The following is a 23293-nucleotide window of genomic DNA, read 5'->3' as shown; positions in this document are numbered from 1 at the left end:
ATTTTTAACCTATTTGGCAGGCTACTTCAAAAAGAACCCTAGTTGTAATATGGTCACAACTTCATAAAGATTAAGAACCACAACCGGGGTATTTTATGATTTTTAAAGTTTGTGTATCTTTGGATACTTTATTAAGTTGTTTTACTTAATTTTGTATATTTAAATTTGTGATTTAAAATAGACGTAACTATCCCCTCGCGTTTCCGGACTTCTTGTATTTTTCTCTTTTCAAGAATTCCCAAAACAATAAATATTTAGTTAAAAATTATAGGTATCCCACCATTTTTTGTAGTTTTAAAAAATTTTATTGCAAATTTTATAGGTCGACAGTTTAATTTCTATGTTATTTTATTATTACGTCATGGTTTCTGCTTGGCTGATTCCAAACAATAACAATTACGTGTGGTTTTCGTTTATCCTCAACACCTTGCAAAAAAACTTTTATAGCATGCTATTTTATTTATTACTTAAAACAGTAACGGAGCATTAGAGACAAAACTTAATAACGATTAAATTGGTTTATAGAATAAAAATCTTTAATGATTGTAATTTAAAATCATTTTTTGACTTAAAATCGGTGAAAATTTACGAAAAATTTAAACAAAAATTTACATTTTTAAGATTTAGAGTAAAACAAAACTATTATGGTTGTGAAAATAATATGGTTAAGTATTTTAATTTGTTTTATATGTACTGACTTGGTAATTTGTACTGAAAATTCTAAAGTTAAACAAAAAGCTTCAAAAACTGACAATGAATTACATTTATACAAGAACTTATTTAAATTGAAACGGAAAGAACATATTACTGCTATTGAAAAACTTATCTTAATGGACGATGTTGCAAAAAGAGCAAATTTAATTGGTATTATGTTGGAGGCTATTATTGCAACACTCCAAAAAGCTGAAAAAGAATTAAAAGAAAATAATTATAAATCAGGTTTTCCTAATGATGTAATAGTAAAAGAGCCGTTTTCAAAAGTTTTAGAGAATACCGCACTTTTTGCTGATTTAGTTGTTCGCTTTCCAAAACAATCTCAGTTTTTTTATGGCAAGAAAAAAACTGTATGGAAAAGTACGCTAGAAAACGCAATCGAAATTTGTAATAATTCGAAAATATATGAGGGAGAATACCAGCTTGTTCTTACCAGTATTAAAGAAGAATTAGGTATTGGGAAATCAAATGAAAATTATGAAAACCCTTTTAAAAAAATGGAAAATGATGATAATGTTGAAATTACGACAGAAGAAAGAAGAGAAATTTATGAAGCAGCAAAGAGAAAAAATAAACTCAAAAAGGGGTTAAAACAAAAACGAATGGGGCCTAAAATTACTAAACACTCTGAATTATAACTGTTACACCTAATTTTAATTAATTTTTAATAAATGATGAGTACTGTTTTTCTACTTTATAATAAAATTAATATTTAAGTGTGCTTAATTGTTAAAATACTTGATCATTTTTCAGGTTTATAAATAAAATCAAAATGAGTTTCAAAATTCCCAGGTTGTTGTTATTTGATATTGACGGCACCCTCACTAAATTTGCTTTTACAAGTAGAATGCATGGGGATTCAATTATGCAGGCTTTATCACAAGCTTTTGGGACAAAATTGGAGCTAAAAGGATGTGTATTTGCAGGTTGACTTTAATTCCACAAATTTATTCATTGCAATTTTGAATTGTACTAACTCATTCTCAGTTTACTTTTAAAGAGCAGAAGTAATACAATTTATAGTGTATAGGCGATAAACAATTAAATGTAGTTATTCCACCAAAATGTTTACTGTACTGTTTAATTTGTTAATGCTATTGTTGTATAAACCAAAAATAAATAATTTTCTGTTAATTTTTCAGGAGGTACTGATCCTTCAATAGCTGATGATGTTCTTGTAGCAAATGGAATAACTCGAGAAAATTGTAAGAATTATGACAATCTTGTTGCCAAAAGTTTTGAGTTAATGCCAATACAAGTACAGAAAGGAATTGATGAAGGAATGTAAGTTAATACTTAAAAACTTAATTAGAAAGTAGATTACAATATTCTCTAACAAATATGATAATTTTTTGACTAGTTATAAATGGAAGTCACTCCCAAATGTCCATGAACTTTTACAAGCTCTTTCGAAACGTGATGATGTCACAGTTGCCTTACTAACTGGTTTGTATACTAAATTTTATTTGCTTATATATAAAAATAAAAAAAGTCATCCAAGCTTTAAAATCATAAATGTGCTGGGGATTAAATTTCAGTTAACTAAAAGAAAATGTAATACTTACCTTATTTTGTTGTTGTTATTATTTTTAAAATACCAGGTAATCTAATAAGCACTGCCAGAATGAAATTAGAATCTGCCGGAATCAACACCAAACTGTTCATGTTGCCTGATTCTGACACCTTGTTCGGAGCATTTGGTTCTGATCACGGAGTACGAAAAGAATTAGTTGAAGTAGCAAGAAAACGTTATTCGCAACATCTTCAAACTGACATCGGGAACAGTGATATGGTTGTCATTGGTGACACGCCAAAAGATATTAGTTGTGCCCATGACAATAATGTGCCGTGTGTTGCAGTCACGACAGGTAGTTATTCTGCCGCTGAACTTGCTGCGGCAGATTGTGTTTTAGAAGGTTTTGATAATTTAGAGCAGAGCATTGAAGCAATTGTCACAACTTGTAAAAAATAATAAAATTAATTCTAATCCTGATTCAATTTTGCCAAACTAATAAAATAAATAATTAATTCAAGTTCATGCTGTTGTGCTATAGATAAAAAACAAATACCGTACTTTTGTTGACATCAATTTTTGTGCCAAATTTTTTACTCATTTTAAATGAAATATTTGTATATATGCAATTTCATTTCAGTATTGTAAATACTAAAACGTCATTTTATAATTTATTTTGTATTGAACAAAATTTTTCAATAATAAATTGTTAAACAAATAGAAAAATTGTGCTTTTTTTACAAAATAGAAAAATCTTAACATTATTATAATATTTAAACTAAAAATAAAATCTATTTTTGCATATTTATCTATACAAAAAACATTAAAAGATGAAGATTTAAATAGTAAACAGAATTGTTAAGAAAAAATAATTAAAAAAATTAAAACTTGAAAAACAAATACTTAATCCATCATTCTCAAACAATCAGCTGCAGTCTCCCATCGTTTCAACTCAACCGTGACTTGTACCACCACTGGAGGGGGCTCTTTTTGCTCAGAGCCATCCTCGTTGTCATCGGCAACCGTCACTTTCTTGGCATCTTTTTTCTTTCCAGCTGAACCAGGTTTTTTAGATTTGTCAGCTGATGAACCTCGTTGTTTTCCTGATTTTGTGGTTGGTGGGGGTTTCGTTTCAACCTCGTTTTCCTTAAAAAATTGTTTAATTTTTACTAAAATGATGTTGAATCTTAATATTTAAACATTACTAATGCAAAATTTAAAAATTAGGATTTGTAGCAAGAAGCATATCAAACAATAGAAATTAAAATATAAAACTTAGAATTAATTTCACATTAAAAATATTAAAAAAACAGGGGCACTGTATGATGGTTAGAACACTTGACTTTAATACATATTGGGTTTGATTCCAGTTGCTTACATGTTGCAGCAACCTTAAATATGATGCTAATACGATATCAATTGCTGCTAAACCAAAAAAACATTGGATAAATTATCAGTCAAATATAATTATTAATATCAAAAATTGGTACACTCAACTCAAAATTAGGTAAAATTAAGGGGTAACTAACATTTCTCTATGTTTAGACTGTAAAGCAGACCTTTCCACATTGAGGATAAATTTATTCAAAAAAAAGTTAATAATTTACAAATATATTTAACAAATAATTTAACAACTTTCTTACCACTGGGGTTTCTTTAAGTTGTTCCAAAGTAGGCATGGGGCCGCCACCACAATGACAACTAACATGAAAAATTCTATCCCCTTCTAGAAAGCTATCCAGTGGGATAACATGGGTTCCAATCTCAGTAAAAATTGGGGGATCACTTTTCATATCTGACCCAGTGTCTTTACCACTTGTGGATTTCTTCTTGGCTTTGTCTTTATCACCTTTGCCACCCTGTTAGATTAAAATTTGGTTGTTTAGTTAGGGTAAAAAATACCGAAAAATGTGTGTTTGGCCTTGGAACAGTTTAAAAATAAATATTTTAATGTAAATTGCAAATTGTGACAGTTTAAAAATTAGTTTTGATAATTTTATTTAAATTTTACCTTTGATTTTGCTGTTTCTTTTCCCTTCTTACTTGGGGTTTCTTTCCCTCCCTTTGCTGACTTTTTGCTTGGAGTTTCAGGGGTGTTAACAACACCCCCATCTTCCTCTGGGGTTACTGGCCAGTGAAGTGTCCTCTTAGAGAGTACAGTAAATTTGATTCCTCGTTTGCAAAAATCTCTTAGAGCAATGAGGTCATCAACAATGTGTAATTTTCTTAAAAATTAATTTTCAATTAATTTTAAATCTAATTATTTGTGTAAAAGTGAATTAACTTAATTTTTAACAAGATATGGTAAAAACATTTAAATTATTAAAGGCAAATATATGTAAAATTAATTTTAGGAACATTTTAAATCTTTAACAAGTTTTTTGATCTAATTATGGTACCACATAAATGTGTTATTTTAAGTGAAAAGAGTGTCTACTTAAGTGTGAATAAAAAAAGTACTTACTTATACTCTATGTTAATTTCTCCTTCCTCCCATTCTTTATCCTCACTTAAATGCTGAACCACTTCAGTTGGTTCATACTCAACATTGGTGGTTGTTGATTTAACTTTAATGGTTGTCGATTCTGTTTTGTTGGTTGTTCGATTAGTCTGCTCTGTTGTTTCATTTCGAGTAAAAACTTCTAATAAAAAATAATATTTTAGATAGCTGTTCAAAAAATTTAACCTCATTGCTTTTGGTTTAAAATAAATTAAATAAATATGATAACAAGCAATTATTTTAAAGGCCTTTAAAATTATGAAGTTTTTTTTTTAAAGCTTTAAAATGTTAAAAACCTGGTGATTCTGTGTCATCTTTTTTAGGAAAACAATCTTTAAGCATTTCATACTGAACAACAAAGTGAGTTGAAATTACCGGAAATTCTGGCCTTTCTTCATCTTCCTATAAAAAACAAAAGAATTCAGTTGCACAAATATCCTGTTATAAATAAAAGGACTAAAAATTTTAAAGTTATATGTAGATAAACATTTTGTTGTACCTTTAACTCATCTGGCATTGGTATTCCTGACAACTCTTCCATAGAAACAATAACTTGAGCTTCATCCAAGATCAATTCCTTCTTCTTCCCGAGACCTTTAAAATGATGTTTTTCATCTGCTGAGATACTGACATCATCCAATATAGTGAGCTCTCTTAATGCATCAACAACATGTCCTCTATAACCAGGAATTAACTAAAAATAAAGTTTTTGTTTTGAAAATTTTAAGAACAAAACAGTTTATTATGTAGGTAATGCCTATGATGCATGGCCATACTAAATCTAAATATTATATAGTGGACAACAATTTATAGGTCTTTAAAATAAATAAAACTGCCTTTTGTGGTTTGCAGGTAAATTATCATAGGCGAATATTTGTTGAGGGTTGCGACCAAATTATGACAAATAAAATTTTGACCATAAGGCTATCGACTAGTTTTGTACTAATGTATAATTAAAGCAAACTAAAGATGTCAAATCTATTATCTGAATTAAATTCAAAACAATTTTAAAAGGTTGTAACTTACAGATAGTGGGTTTCCTTGAAGAATTAGGTTTCTAAGATTGGGCAAAGAAGACAAACGTTCAATCAAATCAACTAAACCAACTAGATTGTTGTAGCTCAAATCCAGGGACATCAAATATGGCCTGTGTTAAAAATATGGATATTTAAAAACCCTTAAGTTTTCTATGCAATTACCCTATTAAACCACACAATACACCTTTCATGCAATACAAAATGTAGCAGATTATTGTTTAAAACAATTACATATTTGATTTGAATTGATTTCTTTAACTTACCAATATTCAACAGTAAAATATTTGTATTCATCAATGCTATGTAATAAGTTATAAGATAAACCCAAATGTTGCAAAGGGGGCGGATTGTGACACAAAGACTCAACAGATTTAAGATAATTTGTGCAAAGTTCGAGAGATTTAAGATTGTATGGAAGATTTTCTGATGGAATTGATTCCAAGAGGTTTACACTTAAAGTAAGAACTTCTAAGTTTCTTAACTTCAGAATGTTGTTATCTACTTTTGTAATCTAAAAAAATGTAAAATTGCAATAAGAAAATATTTCAAAGCAAATTAATATTTTTTATAGCTTTTCTATGATATTTTACTACAAATTTAATTTTAGACAAACTGCAATAACATATTTTCTTATAATTTTTTTAATATTTTTATCCTCAATGTAGAAAGGCCGACTTTACAACCTAAACATGGTGTAACATCAGTTACCCCAACCAAGTCTCAGGTTGCTTTTGGCAGCTTGGGATATTATGGACTATAATTGCCCAATAATTATGTGGCTGATTAAGTGCTCAGCAAGAGTTTATGCTGTATATACCGCCTTACTCAAGAACCATACAGCATGAGAGTAGTGGGGATTACACCCTCAACCTCATGTAGTGTAGCAAGTGTTTTGACCTCTACACAATGCTGTTAGTGAATTGATAACTTAAGAAAAAGTTATCTTAAAAAGTTAGTCTTTTAAAGTGATTTACTTGTTTGTCTATGATTCTTAAAGTCTTGAAAAACTCGTGGACAAATTTTTCTCCCCTTTTTCCACTTTCTATTTTCCAAGGTTCAGAAACCGCCAAACTTCTTAATTTGGAAGCTTCAAGACTCCAACTTGTATCACAATCCCATGTCCCAGAGTTTAAATACTCTTGGAGAACTTCCATTTTCTCAAATTGAATTCCATAATCTGGTGGAAAAATAGTTAATGTTAAATTACCTTTAAAGTTTACAGTAATTGTTGATCATACAATGCAATATAAAAATTAATATTTAAAATGTTTTATACTTTATCTACAAAAAAGCATATTTATATTAATTGGGAATTTGAAATGTTTTGCAGTCTTATGCAAAGCTTTCTATATTATTTTGACCAAAATATTTGCAAAAGTTAATAAATTGCTTAAAGATTGTAAGATTATAAAGCCATAGGAAAGAATACAAACACATTCACACAGAAAGAAATACAGAATTTACCTTTTAGTGTGATAGAATATTGACCATCTGCATATTGATCTTTTGGATTTCTCTAAAGTAGAAAAAAGTTAGTTGTGTGTTAACAAATCATAGACGTAAGGTTGTAATAAAATTTTATTTATTTTTACCCAGGTTCCATAACCACACGGGAATTCTTTCAAACACAAAGATCGTAAAAGTTCAATAAACCCAGAATAACAGGTTCGTTCTAGTGACGTCATGTTTTATTATTTAAAACATATCTTAGTTAAATAACTATTATAATTAGGAATGCGTTTTACATTTTAATTTTTGCACAATTTTTTAGCACCGAACTTTTTAGGGAAATAACCAATCTTGTTGCCATGGTAATTTTATAGATTTTAATTTTATTTATCCTCAAGAAATTTTAATTAAACGTTTTATTTTTTAATTTATTTTTTAGACAATAATTTTTTCATTGTATACACTTAATTAGATTTAGGACATAAACTATAAGATTTAGCTTCATAGATTTTTTTATAAAGTAAGAAATGTTTAATAATACAAAAACAATTTAACTAGATAGATTTGCTGGAAAATAAGCTCCTGATTGATGAAGAAATTATTATTTAAACATCAGAACTACAACTAAACGATATAAATACACACTTCTCTATTTTTCTTTGGATTTAAGGATTATGGTAATCGCGTAAAGCAATGATAATATCAAGGATTATAAAGATAAATACCATATGGTAACGTAAGTAAGAACCTATAAAAAGCAAATTGTTATGTTGTTATTTAAAATGTTAGATAGATATTGAAAAAATGACTTAACGTAGTTTTAAAACAAATTAACTTCAAAAATTGTATTTTTTTTAAAGAATTTTAGAAGTTTGGTATTGCTTTTAAATAGTATTAAAAAAAAACTTTATTTTTTAAGATTTAAGATTACACTTGAATAACCTTTATTAAAAATGGGTAAACAAGAATCAAAATTGGAACCAGGTGATTTAGCTGAACTTGCTTTAAACACGGATTTCGACGAACAAGAAATTAAAGCTTGGTTCAAATCTTTCCAAAAAGATTGTCCAACTGGTGAACTTAATTTAATGGAATTTCAAAAACTTTACAGCAAGTTTTTTCCAGCAGGCGACGCAACTCTGTTTGCAAAACACACATTCAGGTAATTTACTATTAAATAATCTAAAAACATAAATCTAACCTACTTTTTTGTATTGCCTGTAGTCTAGGTCTACTAGAATACTTTTACTAAAACTTTGTTCCTTTAAATTTATTTAAAACTAAAATGTGACTTTTTTTGGTTTAGATTTTTGTACAAATAAGCCATGGTTTTTTTTTACTTAAAATCACGTAGGTAATGTTTGGTAACAATATTGTATGCTAGACCAAATGTTGTGCTGGAATTACCCATATTGTACAATCGTCTAAACGATGTTAAAAAATGTTTAAACAATCAGTCGTTGCCTTTGGTAGAACACCTGCCCAAGTTCAAAAATAAAAATGATTTTTTTACATTTTAGAACGTTTGATGTGAACAGAGATGGAGCGATTGATTTCCGTGAATTCATGTGTGCTTTATCAGTGACATCACGGGGAAGCTTTGATGAGAAAATAAGTTGGGCTTTTAACATGTTTGACTTGGATGGTGATGGAATAGTGAGCAGGAAAGAAATCTCTGAACTCGTTTCGGTAAGTTTGATAACTTTAAATATTTTTTATACATTGAGCTATAAAACCGGTGATGAGTTTGTTTAATCCAAAGAAAACTTAAATTCTAAGGGTTTATTATGTTAAATTAAAAAAGAAAATAAACAGCATTAGTTGAAAACTTAATGTAGAACTAGCTTCCTTCGTTTACTTATTAAATGTTATAAAAGTAGTTCAAATCAAACAGCAATTGCGCAAATTTTTGTTTGTTTACATCAAGTCTATGATCTAGCAGTAGCTGTACTTTAAAAAAAATCTTATTGCATTAGTATATGTAAATATGATTAAAATACACCTAAAACCCGATTTAAATTTACTATAGGCGATCTACAAAATGGTTGGTGATGATACAAGGAACGCGTTAATTCAAGATGGATTAAGTCCTGAAGAAAGAGTTGATCAAATATTTACGAAAATGGACAAAGACGGTGACTCTACCATAACTGAAGACGAATTTAAACTTGCAACTTTAACTGACCCTACCTTGGTGATGATTATTCAAAAAGCTGGATGTTAAAATTTAAAATTAACAGCGATACAAATTGCTTAGGTTTATGTACTGAGTTAGTTCTTCTTTAAAAATTTTACCCCGTTTTAGTGTCAAACTGTGGATTTTAAAACGTTTTTTGTGTATATAATACACTTTAAAGCTCATTGCTTCAAAAATAAACAGCCCATACTGATTTGTGTTAACAATCTAGTAGCATTTAGTTTCTAAGTTTATTAATTTAAACAATTAATAATATGATTGTGTTGTTGTACAGTAGAAGGAATGATACATAATAACTAAAAAAGTAAAAAATAGCACGATTTTGCAACTAGGAAGAATTAATAAATAACCTCTAATCTAGTGTTAAAATGACTAGAAATTATCCCCTATCAGAGTAATGGGTAAATGTATTTTTCAAAACTAAAAACAATAAAAAAATTATTTTTGTAAATAAAACCAAATTAAAAAAAAACAACTCAAAATTTACCTTAACTCAAGCAGAGATCAAAGTTCTTCTAACTCTTTCAAAACTTGCTCGAATAAAATACTCAAGTGAGGGATTTTGTACGATTGAATCAAGTTCATCTCGAGTGAGTAACTCATCAATATCAGGAAGTATTTCCTCAAGTGAATCTAAGAAAAAAATTTTTGATATTAAATCAAAAAATACAACTTTAAATAAAAACAACAATACAACTTTAAATAAAAACAACATAAATTACAACATACTTGTTTCATGAGCAAGTTTTAGAACTTTGAAGAGTACAGTATGATTGCAAGTTAGAAAGGGGTCTGAAGTTGGATCTATATCCCTCCATGAATCTTTTAATATCGCTTGGCACCAAATATATAAATTCCACCAAACTTTCGGTGATTCTACTTCCTACAGGAATAAATAGATTAAAGGCTGGTGTTTAATGTTTTAAGTTAGAAAAAAAACGAAAAAAAAATGTTTTAAGTTAAAAAAAAAGAGTTAAAGTATTTTTTGAGTTATGAAAAATAAAGTTTTCATCGTAAAATTACATTAAAAATAAATAAAGCAAAAATAGTAGCACTTTATATATTCTTAAAAAATTATACAATTTTTCAATATACAGAGAAATGTATAAACCTAAAAAAACAAAAATAATATTGCTAGTATGTATGTTTTTTAAACAAAACAACAACGAAAATTGCTTCAATAAATTTACCATATCATCTTCATTATTATCATCATCAATAAAATCCACAATTTCAAAAGCTTTTTTAAAATTATGTTCATTTGAATTTTGATTTCCATCTCCAACATAAATCTAAGTTTAATCAAAAATAATTACAACAAGCAAACTTAAAATTGGAAATTTGTATCTAAAAGATACAAAATACTTAAAACACAAAATCATTACCAATTTTTTTATTAAGATATACAGTAATACTGATAGCTTAAAAAAAGAAAAAAATTAATTTTAGAAAAAAAAAGGAAAAAATATTTACTTTAATAAGTTCAGTGCATGGTATTATGGGTTCCAAATCAATCTGATGATATTCAATTAATTCTTGAGGTAAACTTTCCTGATACCCCAGTAAGGTGTGTTGTTGGTTGATATCTATATAAAATAGCAGACAAATTTAATTAAAAGCAAAAAAACAAATAAAAACCAACCAAAAAATAACAAATATAATGAAGCTTGTTAGACGAGATATATGTATATTTATGTTTATTTAATGGTTAAGAAAACTGTTGTTTGTGGTGCATGGGTGAATTATTGTGTGCAAATATTAGTTAAGAGTTGTGACTATATTACAACAATTAATATTTAGGCAATTGACTATTAAATATAGTTCAAGTTTTAATATTCTATGTAACAATGTTGTTTTTAAAATTAACAGTTTTGAAATGTACAAAATATAACACAAATAAAAATTTAAAACCTGCAATTTTAATTTTTTTTTCATCATTTTGTGCACCAGAAAATACTGCAGCTAATTTTCCCAAGCTTAAAAAAACTTTCTTTTTTGAAATTGATTCCTCTTCAATTTGAGCCAAATATTTTAAACTATCATGTGCTCCCATATAATTTCCTTTAATATAAATTGTAGTATGTATTTTTTAATCGAAAAACAAGTTTAAAACCGGAAAAAAAAATTGTTAAAATATAATTTAAAAGAGATTTTACAAAAATTTTTAAAAGAAAAACATATTTGAAAATTACAAATGAGATTAAAGTCATATATTGGTGATATTTTTAAACTCAAAAATTAATAAAGTTGGTGTCACTGAACACAAAAATGATTTTAACTTTAATAATTTTCATCTACTTTTTAAGTTATATAACTTTAAAAAAAAGGGAAGCCCTGTTTGTGATGACGTAGAAAGTACCAGCGTGTATATATTCACTACACTGGTACTTTTTACGTCACACAAAAAAAATATGGTAACCTGTTTTTTATGTTAATCATTTTCCAGGATTTTTGAAAATTAAATTGTAAGTGCCACAGACATTTTTTAAAGGTCTAAAGTCAATTTGTGATTCATTGTAACATATACATCGCTTACAAGTTTGCAAAACTCCGAACATAACACTTAAAAAAATGCAATATTTGATTACCAGTTTTAATTTGGTGCATCCATGATAATTTCGGATGAGATTTTAAAAAATTTGAAAGTTCATTTCGTCTTCTTTCATTCTCCCCACAACAAACCAACAATTTTTTATATTGTTTGTGTCTTAAATACCATTTAAACAAATATTCTGAGAATCCCTAAAAATAATTTAAATTTAACATATTTTTTTTTATTAAAATATGTGCGGTTGTGACGTGTTTGAGCTATCTGTGGAAGCGGGCTTAAGGGCAAATAGAAAGCCATTAGTGCGACTCAAACTTATAATCTTTTAGCTCAAAACTCTAGCCATAACTGATATACACACTACCAACATTTTTAAAACAACATTTTTAAAAATTACACTACCAACATTTTTAAAAATTACTTTAGTGTAAAAAGATGACATCACAGCCTAAATTCAACCTAGTCCCAAGTTGCATTTGCCATTTTAGTATATTGCTGACTTAGTGATATAGTCTAAATTTTAATTTAATACTTTAGTTTTTTATTAAGCCAAAAAGCAATTTAATTTTATTTGTTTAACCTCATTCGAATATTTCTCCATGTAATTCAACATTTTCTCATTTTCATTTTGTTGATCACAAATTTGAATCAAAATATCAAAATCATGATATTTTTCAGCAAGGAAAGTAGTTTGTTCCATTTGATTAAATTCCACTTAAAATAAATCAATATATATAATAAGTGCAAGTTTGTTATTGTTAGCATACCTCCAAAAAGGATTATTATTACAAATTAACAAACAAGGTCTTAAACTTTTAAAAACTGAACTTCAAAATTAGAACTGAAACTGCTTAAAATAAAGCTCAAAATATTTTAAAAAAACTTGCGAAAATAACTAAAAACCCAACAAGGTAAACTAAACTCAAAAAATTAGGTTTTTACTTCTAAATTTAAACCCATAAGTTAAAACAATTTAAACTTACATAATGGAGTAATAAGCTGAGTTCTCGATTTCTCAAACTCTATATTTACTTCACTCCAACGAGACTCAGAGTTTGAGGTTGAATCAAGTTGTTGTGAGTAATCATCGAGTAGAAGATCACTTAAGTTTAAGACGGATTGAAATAAGTTAACTCGTTGTTGACTGTCCTCACATTCAGGGATTCCCCTTTCTATGATTAATTTGTGCTAAAAATAGGAAAAAAATTGACTTTTATAATAATATTAACATTTAAAGAACAAAAAATTATTAAAACTACAAAAATTAAAATTTAAACTCTTAAAATGCTTTATTTAGTTAGTTCCAAAACAGCTCTTCGATTAGTTAATTAATTTCATAATTTAAAAAAACTTTTACAGAAAAGTGCATAAGAAATATTTGTACCTGTTGAGTTAAAAAGCTTCTGATGTTAGATCTTCCATGACCAACCGTCCACGATTTAAATTCTTGGAAAACACTGCTTTTATTTCCGGAAGCACTGAAATTGGGTTGGGATTTTCGATATTGTTTCGCACAAGTTAGCATTGTCTAAAAAATAAAAAGATGAATAGCAAATATTTAAAAAAGCATCTTTAAATAAAAAAAAATTAAATTTCGTGTTAAAAAATTATTTTGTTAGAAAAACTATCTTTAAAAGCTCAAAATTTAAATAAAAATTGGACTAAATTACATTATTTTATTAAATTACATAATATTACCTCTAGTACAGAATTAACGCCAGCAATAAGGTTAATTCTTTCTCTTGATGAAAGTTGCGAATTCTGTAAACTTTTTTCTTCTTCTTCAAATAAATATTCAACTATTTCATCTATCTTCGAAACCTTAAATACAGTTGAAAAATAATTTTCTTAATACATTCCTTTAAAAACAGTTGTGTTAATTGGTTAATAAAGAAATTAAACCTTATTTAAATAGATAAGTTGATACAAAAATTTTATATATGATGAAGCTTAGTGGACAAGTATTTCCGATTTATAAGCCTGCAAAATAAATAAAACTGCATTTTGTCGTGCAATGAGAATCACATGCAAATATTAATTTAAATTTCTGACCCAAAAAAATTCTACATCAGTAAAACTTTAATTAAATTAACAAACCAACCTCTCTATAGAAATAGTCCTTGTGAGATAAAGATCCAACATTAACCATGTTTCCTCTTATGCTTAAAACTCTTTTAATCGCTGAATCTACTATTCCTATATATATTAAATATTATGTGTTAATCGGTATTAAAAAGAGGGAATTTTCGAAAATTTAAATCATTAGATACATAAAATACAAATTTTTGTTTCCTAAAAAACTATTTTAATTCTTAACCTTTAAGAAAATATAAAAAAACTTTTTTTATTTTTGTAAATTTATTAGGTTAAAATTTTAATCTTAGAATTTAATTTTGACTTTAGTTTTTCTACCAACCTTGGTTATTATCATGTTGTTGACGTAACCCAATAGCAGCACACAACTTTTCAGAATGTTCCAAAACTTCCCATTTTGAAAACTTTTTATTTCTTCCCAGCTGGCAAAATGTTAATCGATCCCATATCCCAATCTATATAATAAAATTTTTGTATGATTTTTTTTTTTTTAATATCTTTATCCTTGATTTTGGAAGGTCGACTTCACAACCTAAACATAGAGTAATGTTACCCCAACCCAGTCTCGTGTTGCCTTTGGCAGTTTGGAATATTAGTAATTATAATTGCTTAATAATTAAGCTGCTGATTAAGTGCTGGCTCAGCAAGCGTTTATATTTATTTATTTACATACAAAAATTAATTTTTATTGATACATTTTGACAAAAATTAAAAAAACTTACAAAACCTAACAAAATATTATGTATATAATATTAGACAAAAACTAATTAAACAAACTTAAAAAATTTGAAACAATTGTTTTGTTATATATGTGTCAGTATTTTTACTTAAGATACCTCGTTTAAAAACTGAATAAATAATTTGTGAGCTCTTTGTTTATCTTCAAGCTGGTGATATAAAATAAGCGAACTCATTCCACCTTGCTCTACTGCGCTATCTGTAAATCAAAACAAAAATATGTCGAAACATTTTGAACATGTTTAAAAATATAACATAAGTATACAAAAGACTCCAAAAATTGGAAATCTCGGTCGATAGCCCACCCTCAGTTGTGATTTTAATTGTCATAATATGGTCACAACTCTCAACAAATATTTGCCTGCGATAATTTACCCATGCACCACAAATGGCAGTTTTATTTATTTTGTAAGCTTTTACATTTAACCTAAATTTATATATATTAATCTGGTAAGCTCTATCATAAATAATTTGTAAACACATTTGATATTACCATGATTCCAAAATCAAGCTTTAATTTGTTCAAAAAAGACTAACTTATAAATATGAATGAAATAAAAAGTGCCTACCATGGGGTAACGACTCTGCCCATCTTGGATCGGAAGCGGGAAAGTCATCAAGAATATCACGACTCATCATTACAACAGCTTCATCCAATGATGAGTCGGTATTATATGTCGGGAAAATTTCTTCAATTATACCTTGAGCTTGGACCTAAAAATTGTTAAATATTTTTCTATTTCAATTTCTAAAAATAAAATCAAAAAATAAACATATTAAAAATATAAACATTTCTTACTGAGTTTTTTCTACAAAAATGTAGGAATGCAGCTTGTAACCGTTGTGTGTTATTTTCACTGGCCTCCAGTTGTGCCATGCGAGCTTGTGTGACTTGTGGCGTGCCAGGCATGCTGTCATAACTGCTGCTTCGATCTGGTGTAATCTAAACAAAAACAATTTAAAAAAAAATTTAATTACTATGAACTATTTATTAATAACATAAACATGAAAATATATACACAGATTATTAAACAATAATACAATATAGAATATTAGTCTAAGTGCCAACTTTAAAACTAAAATATTTTTAATCAAAACAAATTAAATTCCCATGAGATTAAATGTTTTCGTGTTTTAAATATTTGAGAGCATATAATAAGCATCGTAAATAACAACATCTATAAAACTGACAGCTGGAATTTCAAACAGATATAATTTAAAGTAGTCTGTGAGTATATAATAAAGTGTCTGCATATTGTAAGTTATCATTTTGACTAAGTGGTGTATGTTAAGTACTTGAATAAGTATTGCATTTAATTATGAGTTAACTAACAAATTTGCATACAATTTTTTTGTTATTAAGTGTATATTTATAAGTTTTAAATGGTAAATTTTTTATAAAAGATTTAAATATTTGTGAATATTAGTATTAACTGTGAATATTGGTAATTTTCTATGTGATATAGCTATATTCTTATGGAATTTCTACTAACTTAGGTATAACTGACATTTAGATATATAATTTACCAGCAATTATATAACATTTAAAAGACCAGCGCAGTTAGCTTCGTAAATTTTAAAACGCTTTTGCCAAAAATAATAAAAAGAGCTCAGTTATGTGATGAATGGTCTCGATTGATAAAAATGTTAGAAGTTCAAAAATTTACAAAAAAGTTGAAAAAGGTCAAAGCATACGTCAGTAAGGTTATAAATAAACTACTTTAGTTACATCTTATGAAAAGTTAACAGAAGATACTTGTCTAGTTAGTTGACAAGTTTTAAATAGTTTGCAATTGTACAAAAAAAAGAAAATTTACAGTTGAGGGGTATAACAGTTAATAACTTAATTTTAAAAGTTAAAAATATATTGTAATTTTTATTTTACTTTATTGTAAATTTGCAATTATAATAGATTTAAATTTTAAATCTGCAAATTAAAATATCAAATTTACCCTGTGCTGTATTGTATAAAACATGGTTAAATTTAAATAAAAATAAGTTTCCAAAAGAAATTTTCAAGGAGTTTAGAAGATATTATCTTGTTACGCTTCACTTATAAATTGTGCATTCATTTTAGTTTAAAAAATGTTGAAGAGAAAGGGAAATCGGAGAAGGATAATCCCTCTACTTTTCTTCAATTTAAGATAAAAGTTTAGAATAAAAAAAGTTTATTAGACTTAGTGATATATGTAAAAAAGTGCAAAATAGTTTAAGCTAGAAAAAAAATTCAGCGTTACAAATTTTAAGGGATATATATAGGAATTTAAAATTATTATTTTGTAAATTAAATAACTGACATTACAGAAGTTTAATGATTTTTTTAAAAATGCTTTAATTTTAAATAAAATGGGCAATCAGGTAATAAAACAAAAAGAAGAATTTAATTGGAGAAATCAAATCTTGAACACATCACATATTCAGGTTTAGTAAAATCATTCAAAAACAAATAAAAACTTTCTGTAATAATTTAAACTATAAAGTTAATTATTTTATATTTTGTTATGACGTTTGCTAAAATCTTGAAATGTTAATCCTATTTTTAAATTAATCCTTGAAAAATATTTCAAGGGTTAATACATCATAATAATATTAAAAAAAGGTTAAGTAAGACAAAACAGGTGCTAGACTAAATGTCAAACAAGCAAGCAGCGGAGATTAAATCAAAAAACAAGTTTAAAACATAAAATCGTGGAAAGGCATCTTAAAAATACCAAAAAAAACTTCCCCATACCACAAAAATTTATGTTGTATGTTTTATGTTACAACAATTGCTTTAAATATACCTTATTATTTTTTTACAGGCCTTATCATGTAGTCTACAAAATTCTCCTAGTGAATTGAAGAAAATTCTAAACTTAACTGCTCAAGATAATAAAGGTATATTTTAAATATTATTAATCAAATTTATATTTATTCTATTTAAAACTGGCTAAATTTACTTTTACTTTTTATATTCTAGTTTAAAAGTAGATTCTATAACATATTAAGCACAAAAAAGTCTAAAGGAAACGTTATAAAAATTTTAAATAAAAACCTTTAAATAATATAATTTACCAAATAGAAAAATTGTCCAAAGAAACAACAGCAAAAATTCTGCAATCATGGCAAAAAAAACAAACAAAAAATGTGACTGTAGGTAAACTTTGGGACATTTTAACAGAAGCAGGTTGTAGTCAACAAACAATAAAAGTTTTACAAAACAGCAACCAAAATTCAACCAAAATAAGCCAACCTTACACCTGTGGCACTATCCATTTTCAAGAAGTGCCAAAAAAAAGAAAATCAGAAGATATATCCGATGAAATTGATGCAAAATTTAAGGTTTTAAACTCTCAGTATTATACACAACCTAATGTGATATTTAATAGGAATTTATATGATTGCAATTCAGCTTATAGGTTTGTAGAAGTAGCTGATGCAATTACACAAACTTAGGAGGAAAAAAACTGATATTTCGAAAAGATTTTCTATGTGTTTTTATCAAAATTAATATATAAAAAGTGTTAAAGAATTCATATATTTATGAAATTTAACTCAGAACCCTTAAAGATTAAGGTACTTGTGTTAAATAGGTGTTTTTTGATATTGATGTACAAATTTGAACAAAATTTTTATAAGTTGTAAATAAATTATAAAAAGTGCTAGAAAGGAATCTGCTAAACAAAGTTTTGCAATAAAAAATTGAGCACTAGTTTTTTTTGTTGGTTGATTGGCAAAATACAAAAGCAAAAAAAAAACTCTGCTGTAGATTTGTTAGGGAGAAGATAATAGTCGGAGAGAAAACAAACTTTATCCCTTAATCTCTACCCTTGACATCCATCTACTTCAAACTTACAATAAAGGGCAATTATGCGTAACATTTCAAAAAAAGACTGATTAACTAACCATACCACTAATAATTTAAAAAACAAAATAATATAGTAACTAAACCATATCACCCAAAATCAATTTAAGATAAAAAAACAAAAAACAAATTTAAAAAGCAAATGTCATTGTCTATTCAAATTTAATTTAGTTAACAAATACATTTTTAAAAAATTTGATTTATTTCTAATTGAAGGAGATTTTAACAAAACAAAAAAATAAAAACATAAACAAAGTTGTCCATTTAAATTTAGTTTAGCAAACCAAATGACTAACATATAAAAATATGATTCCTTTTTAATTAACGAAAGATAATACAAAAAGAATTATTTCAAAAAGAATTAATTTTAATCTAAAACCTAAATAAACTAAAAAACACTTACCGGTGGAGTTACATTGCTGAGTATGGAGGATTCAAAAGAAGGGGGAAGGTTAGATTGATGGTTAGTTGTACAAGTTAGAAGTCCATTCACTGTACTTAGAAATACATAATTTCCATCTACTTCTCCACACGTTAGTAAACTATCACCTATAAGATAAAAGTATTGATATAAAAACACAAAATTATTAAAAAAAAAATTTTTAAGTTAAAGGATGTAAAGTATATCTTGGTAGAGCTAAATAAAACTAAAAACTGTAAAAGTAAAGTAGTAAAAAATAATAATATTTAAACTTAGTTTTAATTGGAAAAAATCTAGTTTATGAATATTCAATTTAAAAAATTGCCATATTTTTCTACCTTGGCTATTAAAAGGTACAGAATCTTCTTTAGCGTTATTTTTAGTTGGAAACACTGATTTAAGAAGTAGTAATTTTTTTGAATAAATGCAGAAATGTTGCAGAGACGGATTGGTTGAATTTTCAACAACGAGTTTCAAAGTTAATTCATCACCTTCATTATTTTTCTAAAAAAAACAGAAGCATAAATTTAAAACAATTTATACAAGATTTATATACATAAAAACAAATTTATATTCTTAATAAAAAAAATACCAGTAATTAAATAATGACTTTAGCCTAAATAAAAAGAAATAAAGATTTATTCTTACATCATACAAGCCTGTATGTTCCATCACAAAAACCTCAGATGGATTCAAGTTTTCCAAACTAGACAACAAAACAACAGCGTAGTGTAATATAGAAGGTGCTCGCTCACTAAGGTCTGTTACGGCCACTAAAACAGCTAGATGGCGCCTCCGAGTTGCAAATTGGACATCTAGTGGCCACATTTGAAGATTTGATTTTGAACATTTCTGTCAAAAATTTTAAACAAAATAAAAATTTTATTTTTTTAGACTCTAAATTTTTTTTTTTTTTTTTTATTTTTTTTCTCTTAATTTTTTTTATCTTACCCAAATTTCTTGACTAAGTTTGTCGAGAAGTCCAGCCTGAAAGTCAACCTCATTCTTAAGTTCTAAAGACAGCAAATTAGAGGTTGTGGCCTTTGATCTCCATTGTTGTAGAGTTGAGGTCGTTAGAATAATTATTTCAAGGTCATTTTTGTTACTTAAAACTTGCACAACCTAAAATAATAACACGAATTTTAAAAAAATTAGTAATTTTTTAACTTAGAATTTGTTTTAAGTTGGCTGTTTAAAATTAAATTAAAAACATAAATTAAACAAGTATTTAACCTTACTATTTACATATTATTTCTTTATTGATAATTTTGAAAATTCTTACAGTTGGATTTTGCTGAGGGGTAAAAATAAAAGAAGAAACTCTTCTTCCAATTCTGGCCAACATTCCCTTGGAGGTATGTAAATGGGTGGATACCACTGTACCCTGTATATATAATAAATATATAAGATCAATGCTACCATTTGGCAAATTTGTTAAAACTATTAATTGTTTTTTTGTAAGATAGTTAGGTGTAAATTTAATTGAATTTACAAACCCTATTTAAAGAAACATGGAATAAAGTTCCAGCAGTTGTAACAACAATAAATCCATTATCAACCTGAAAAAATTAATATTTTTAAGACTAGAATATATTTTTGAAAAAAAAACGCTTTAATGAAATAGCAGTAATATTGAGGCCAAGTTTGTTACAATACATTTAAATGAACAAAGTTTGCATAATAAATTTGAATTAAATAAAAAAAATTTAATAAAATAACAGTAAAAATAAGGTCAACTAAGTTAAACAAAGTTTACATAATAAATATGCTAGTTTTAACTATCTTCTTACCCCTTGTGGAACCACTTTATAGCATGTTTCATTCTGAATATTAATATCCACACTCCCCTCACAGCTGGAAGTTGATGTCAAAACGTTACCCCATATTAACACCTTTCCTATTGTGGACACAGCAATTACGGTAACGTTTTCACCACTGACAACCGATATAAGGTTGGAATTAAATGATGAGTCATTGTTGAAAGTCGGGATTTTTACTTCTCTACAAATTGAACTCTGTAAAAAAATATTTTGAATTGTTGTAAAAAAATCTAAACCATGTGGAAAAAAAAGTTTATAAATGTTGAAAATTCTATGCAAGTAAAAAAGGGAATCTGATATATCTAAAAAAACAATATGTTTAGAAAATTTTACCAAATCAAAAATATTTATTGAGTCATTTTACCAGTTTAAGGATATTCAATATTTGTTTAGCATAAATGACAAAGACAACAAAAACCTAGGCAATACAATATACTTAAATATTATGCTGTCTAGTTGGCTTTCATATATATACCAAAAATAAATCAAAGTATATATATATTTGTAAAAACCTAATTATACCCCACACTACTTACCCTTAATATTCCTGTAAGCTTCAGTGACCAAACAAACAAACTTCCTCCATCAATCAACCATGACCAACCACTTGAACTTATTTGAACTGATAAACTTTGGGCATCTAAAAGAACAATTTCCTTAAAATTAAAATTTGTATATAAAACAATATATATAATAAAATATTATTCAATGTTTTATGTCTTTAGGTATTAGGTAAAAAAAATGTATATTCATATATAATAAAGCTTAGTGACTTATATTTATATGTACAATTTACACCCCTTTAAAATAAAAAACACTGCCATTTGTGGTGCGCGAGTAAATTATCGCGGTCAAATATTAGTTAAGAGTTGCAACTATATTACAACAAATAAAAACCCAAGCTATCGACTAGTATATAATAATTTGAAATTAAAAAAAAAACTAATTCAAATATTTAGTTAACTGTCACAAAAACTATTATTTTTTAACAAGATCATTATTTATAGTTAACAGAATATTTAAACCTTCTGCTAGTGTGATACACTCAGTGATTGAGACTGGAAGAGAAGAATCATAAGATTGTATTGTGTGCAAATTTGAACCAAAATACTGGCTTGTATTGGGGGAAGCACCCAATATACTACTTGTGTTGGAAACTGCAGGACTTCTATAAATAAACAATTTTTAATGCATGATTATATATTAAATAATAAGCAATATGATATAAAAATTGGTAAAAATCGAAAAAAACCTACATTATATATATATATATAGAAAATAAGTTTATACAACACTTTAAACAAAACTTAAAATAAATAATAAAAGTATTCTGGTCATCCTAACCTAATAATTTAAAAATTACAAAAAAGTTTGTTTTTTTTAAATTTTTCACCTTAGTGCAGTAGGAGCAAGTGATCGTCGTAGCAACGATGTTCTTTGTGATGACTTGTAAGCTGATGTTCGAGGAGTAAGACTTGTAACTGATCTCCGAGGGTTTATTCCAGACACACTGCTTCTACTTCGATTTGGAGTAAACATTTTAAATTGTTAACAACTTGTTAATATCAACATTAAAAAATAAAATAAACCTTAATTTAAATAAAAATAAATTTTGCAAGTTGAGAACAAAGATAACATTACCAGATTACTATAACGACTTGTTTTTTTTTATAAAAAACAGATGCATAAAATTAACAAATAAGTGTATGGTTTGATGATACATATATCAAAGAAAACCAGTTCTAAATTGCCAATTATAAATAAAAATATAAGTGTGCTCCTAAGCTTACACGTGTAAACTGCAACTAATTGAATATTTGTCTTGGTGGGAAAACCCCAAGTAGATAACGCTGCCACGTGTAAACTGGACGTAAATAATAATTTAAAGTAAACTACTGCATTATCCAGTTGCCAGTTATCAGATTATAAGTAACGGTGTTAAAATTATTATAGGCCTATAACAAAATAAAAAGTTATACATTGTTAAGGTCTGGGCCCTATATCTTACCTAAAGATATTTCAAATTATCTTCTGTAAAGTATGTAACATTAACATTTGCAAACAAAAAAAACGATTTCTAGACGCTCAAGTTTTAACTTTATCGCAAGTTAAATCGCTTTTTTCTTCTATTTTAGATTTTAGTTTTTGTTGTACTTTACAAACAAGACCCTATAATAATAAATTCACTTTGTGATATTGTGAAGTAACTTAAAATTACTTAATTAGCCTAAATTTTGTCAAAAATTATTTTTTCGCGGTATTTTAATATTTGACGACAAAAATGTATCACCGGTCATGCGGATCGCGTTTACAATATTTTTTTTTTTGGTTAAATTATTTTATCCTCTTTATATATTTTTGTATAATTAAGCTAAATTTAACTATTTTTCTATATAACTCTTTAAATTTATATATTCA

At 26.9% G+C, this 23293-nt stretch overlaps 6 protein-coding genes across 9 annotated transcripts; 4 read left to right on the top strand and 2 right to left on the bottom strand.

The window, feature by feature from the left end:
• Positions 1-627: 627 nt before the first annotated feature.
• LOC145753739 (coiled-coil domain-containing protein 134-like) lies at positions 628-1467 on the top strand. The gene has a single exon (XM_082570177.1). It carries the CDS (start codon positions 645-647, stop codon positions 1350-1352), a length of 708 nt encoding a protein of 235 aa, XP_082426303.1. The 5' UTR covers positions 628-644; the 3' UTR covers positions 1353-1467.
• LOC145753738 (uncharacterized) lies at positions 1372-2945 on the top strand. Its single transcript, XM_082570176.1, has 4 exons — positions 1372-1640; positions 1857-1998; positions 2075-2160; positions 2316-2945. The coding sequence occupies exons 1-4, from the start codon at positions 1487-1489 to the stop codon at positions 2684-2686; spliced, it is 753 nt and encodes a 250-aa protein (XP_082426302.1). The 5' UTR covers positions 1372-1486; the 3' UTR covers positions 2687-2945.
• On the bottom strand, positions 2817-7534 carry LOC145753737 (leucine-rich repeat-containing protein 43-like). Of its 2 annotated transcripts, none has more exons than XM_082570174.1 (11): positions 7357-7534; positions 7229-7280; positions 6739-6941; positions 6028-6275; positions 5754-5874; positions 5227-5421; positions 5024-5129; positions 4692-4869; positions 4239-4452; positions 3871-4086; positions 2817-3373 (listed from the first exon to the last, which is right to left on the bottom strand). In XM_082570174.1, exons 1-11 carry the CDS (start codon positions 7447-7449, stop codon positions 3131-3133), a joined length of 1869 nt encoding a protein of 622 aa, XP_082426300.1. In that variant the 5' UTR covers positions 7450-7534; the 3' UTR covers positions 2817-3130. The 2 variants fall into 2 exon arrangements, with proteins under 2 accessions (XP_082426300.1, XP_082426301.1); XM_082570175.1 differs by having other exon boundaries at positions 4692-4866.
• A 632-nt stretch (positions 7535-8166) lies between these two features.
• LOC145752589 (visinin-like protein 1) lies at positions 8167-9437 on the top strand. The gene is made up of 3 exons (XM_082568896.1): positions 8167-8375; positions 8734-8902; positions 9243-9437. Exons 1-3 carry the CDS (start codon positions 8167-8169, stop codon positions 9435-9437), a joined length of 573 nt encoding a protein of 190 aa, XP_082425022.1.
• Positions 9438-9648: 211 nt separating this feature from the next.
• LOC145752292 (nuclear pore complex protein Nup133-like) lies at positions 9649-22449 on the bottom strand. 3 transcript variants are annotated; one of them, XM_082568552.1, is made up of 26 exons: positions 22269-22449; positions 21901-22043; positions 21412-21515; positions 20846-21070; positions 20552-20614; positions 20338-20439; positions 20007-20177; positions 19704-19907; positions 19394-19559; positions 19038-19183; positions 15590-15733; positions 15360-15504; positions 14889-14989; positions 14375-14507; positions 14060-14154; positions 13657-13779; positions 13343-13486; positions 12942-13146; positions 12539-12672; positions 11999-12152; positions 11322-11471; positions 10884-10996; positions 10601-10702; positions 10140-10293; positions 9898-10043; positions 9649-9706 (listed from the first exon to the last, which is right to left on the bottom strand). In XM_082568552.1, the coding sequence occupies exons 1-25, from the start codon at positions 22412-22414 to the stop codon at positions 9904-9906; spliced, it is 3507 nt and encodes a 1168-aa protein (XP_082424678.1). In that variant the 5' UTR covers positions 22415-22449; the 3' UTR covers positions 9649-9706; positions 9898-9903. The 3 variants fall into 3 exon arrangements, with proteins under 3 accessions (XP_082424678.1, XP_082424677.1, XP_082424676.1); XM_082568551.1 differs by having other exon boundaries at positions 9682-9830; XM_082568550.1 differs by having other exon boundaries at positions 9682-10043.
• On the top strand, positions 17071-18499 carry LOC145752293 (uncharacterized). Its single transcript, XM_082568553.1, has 3 exons — positions 17071-17211; positions 17592-17667; positions 17852-18499. Exons 1-3 carry the CDS (start codon positions 17137-17139, stop codon positions 18223-18225), a joined length of 525 nt encoding a protein of 174 aa, XP_082424679.1. The 5' UTR covers positions 17071-17136; the 3' UTR covers positions 18226-18499.
• Positions 22450-23293: the final 844 nt, after the last annotated feature.

The sequence above is a fragment of the Corella eumyota genome, chromosome 5, assembly GCF_963082875.1.
Source record: "Corella eumyota chromosome 5, kaCorEumy4.1, whole genome shotgun sequence".
NCBI classification, from domain to species: domain Eukaryota; kingdom Metazoa; phylum Chordata; class Ascidiacea; order Phlebobranchia; family Corellidae; genus Corella; species Corella eumyota.
Note: the sequence above shows the minus strand (reverse complement) of the source record. Positions and strands in the feature narration are given on the sequence as shown.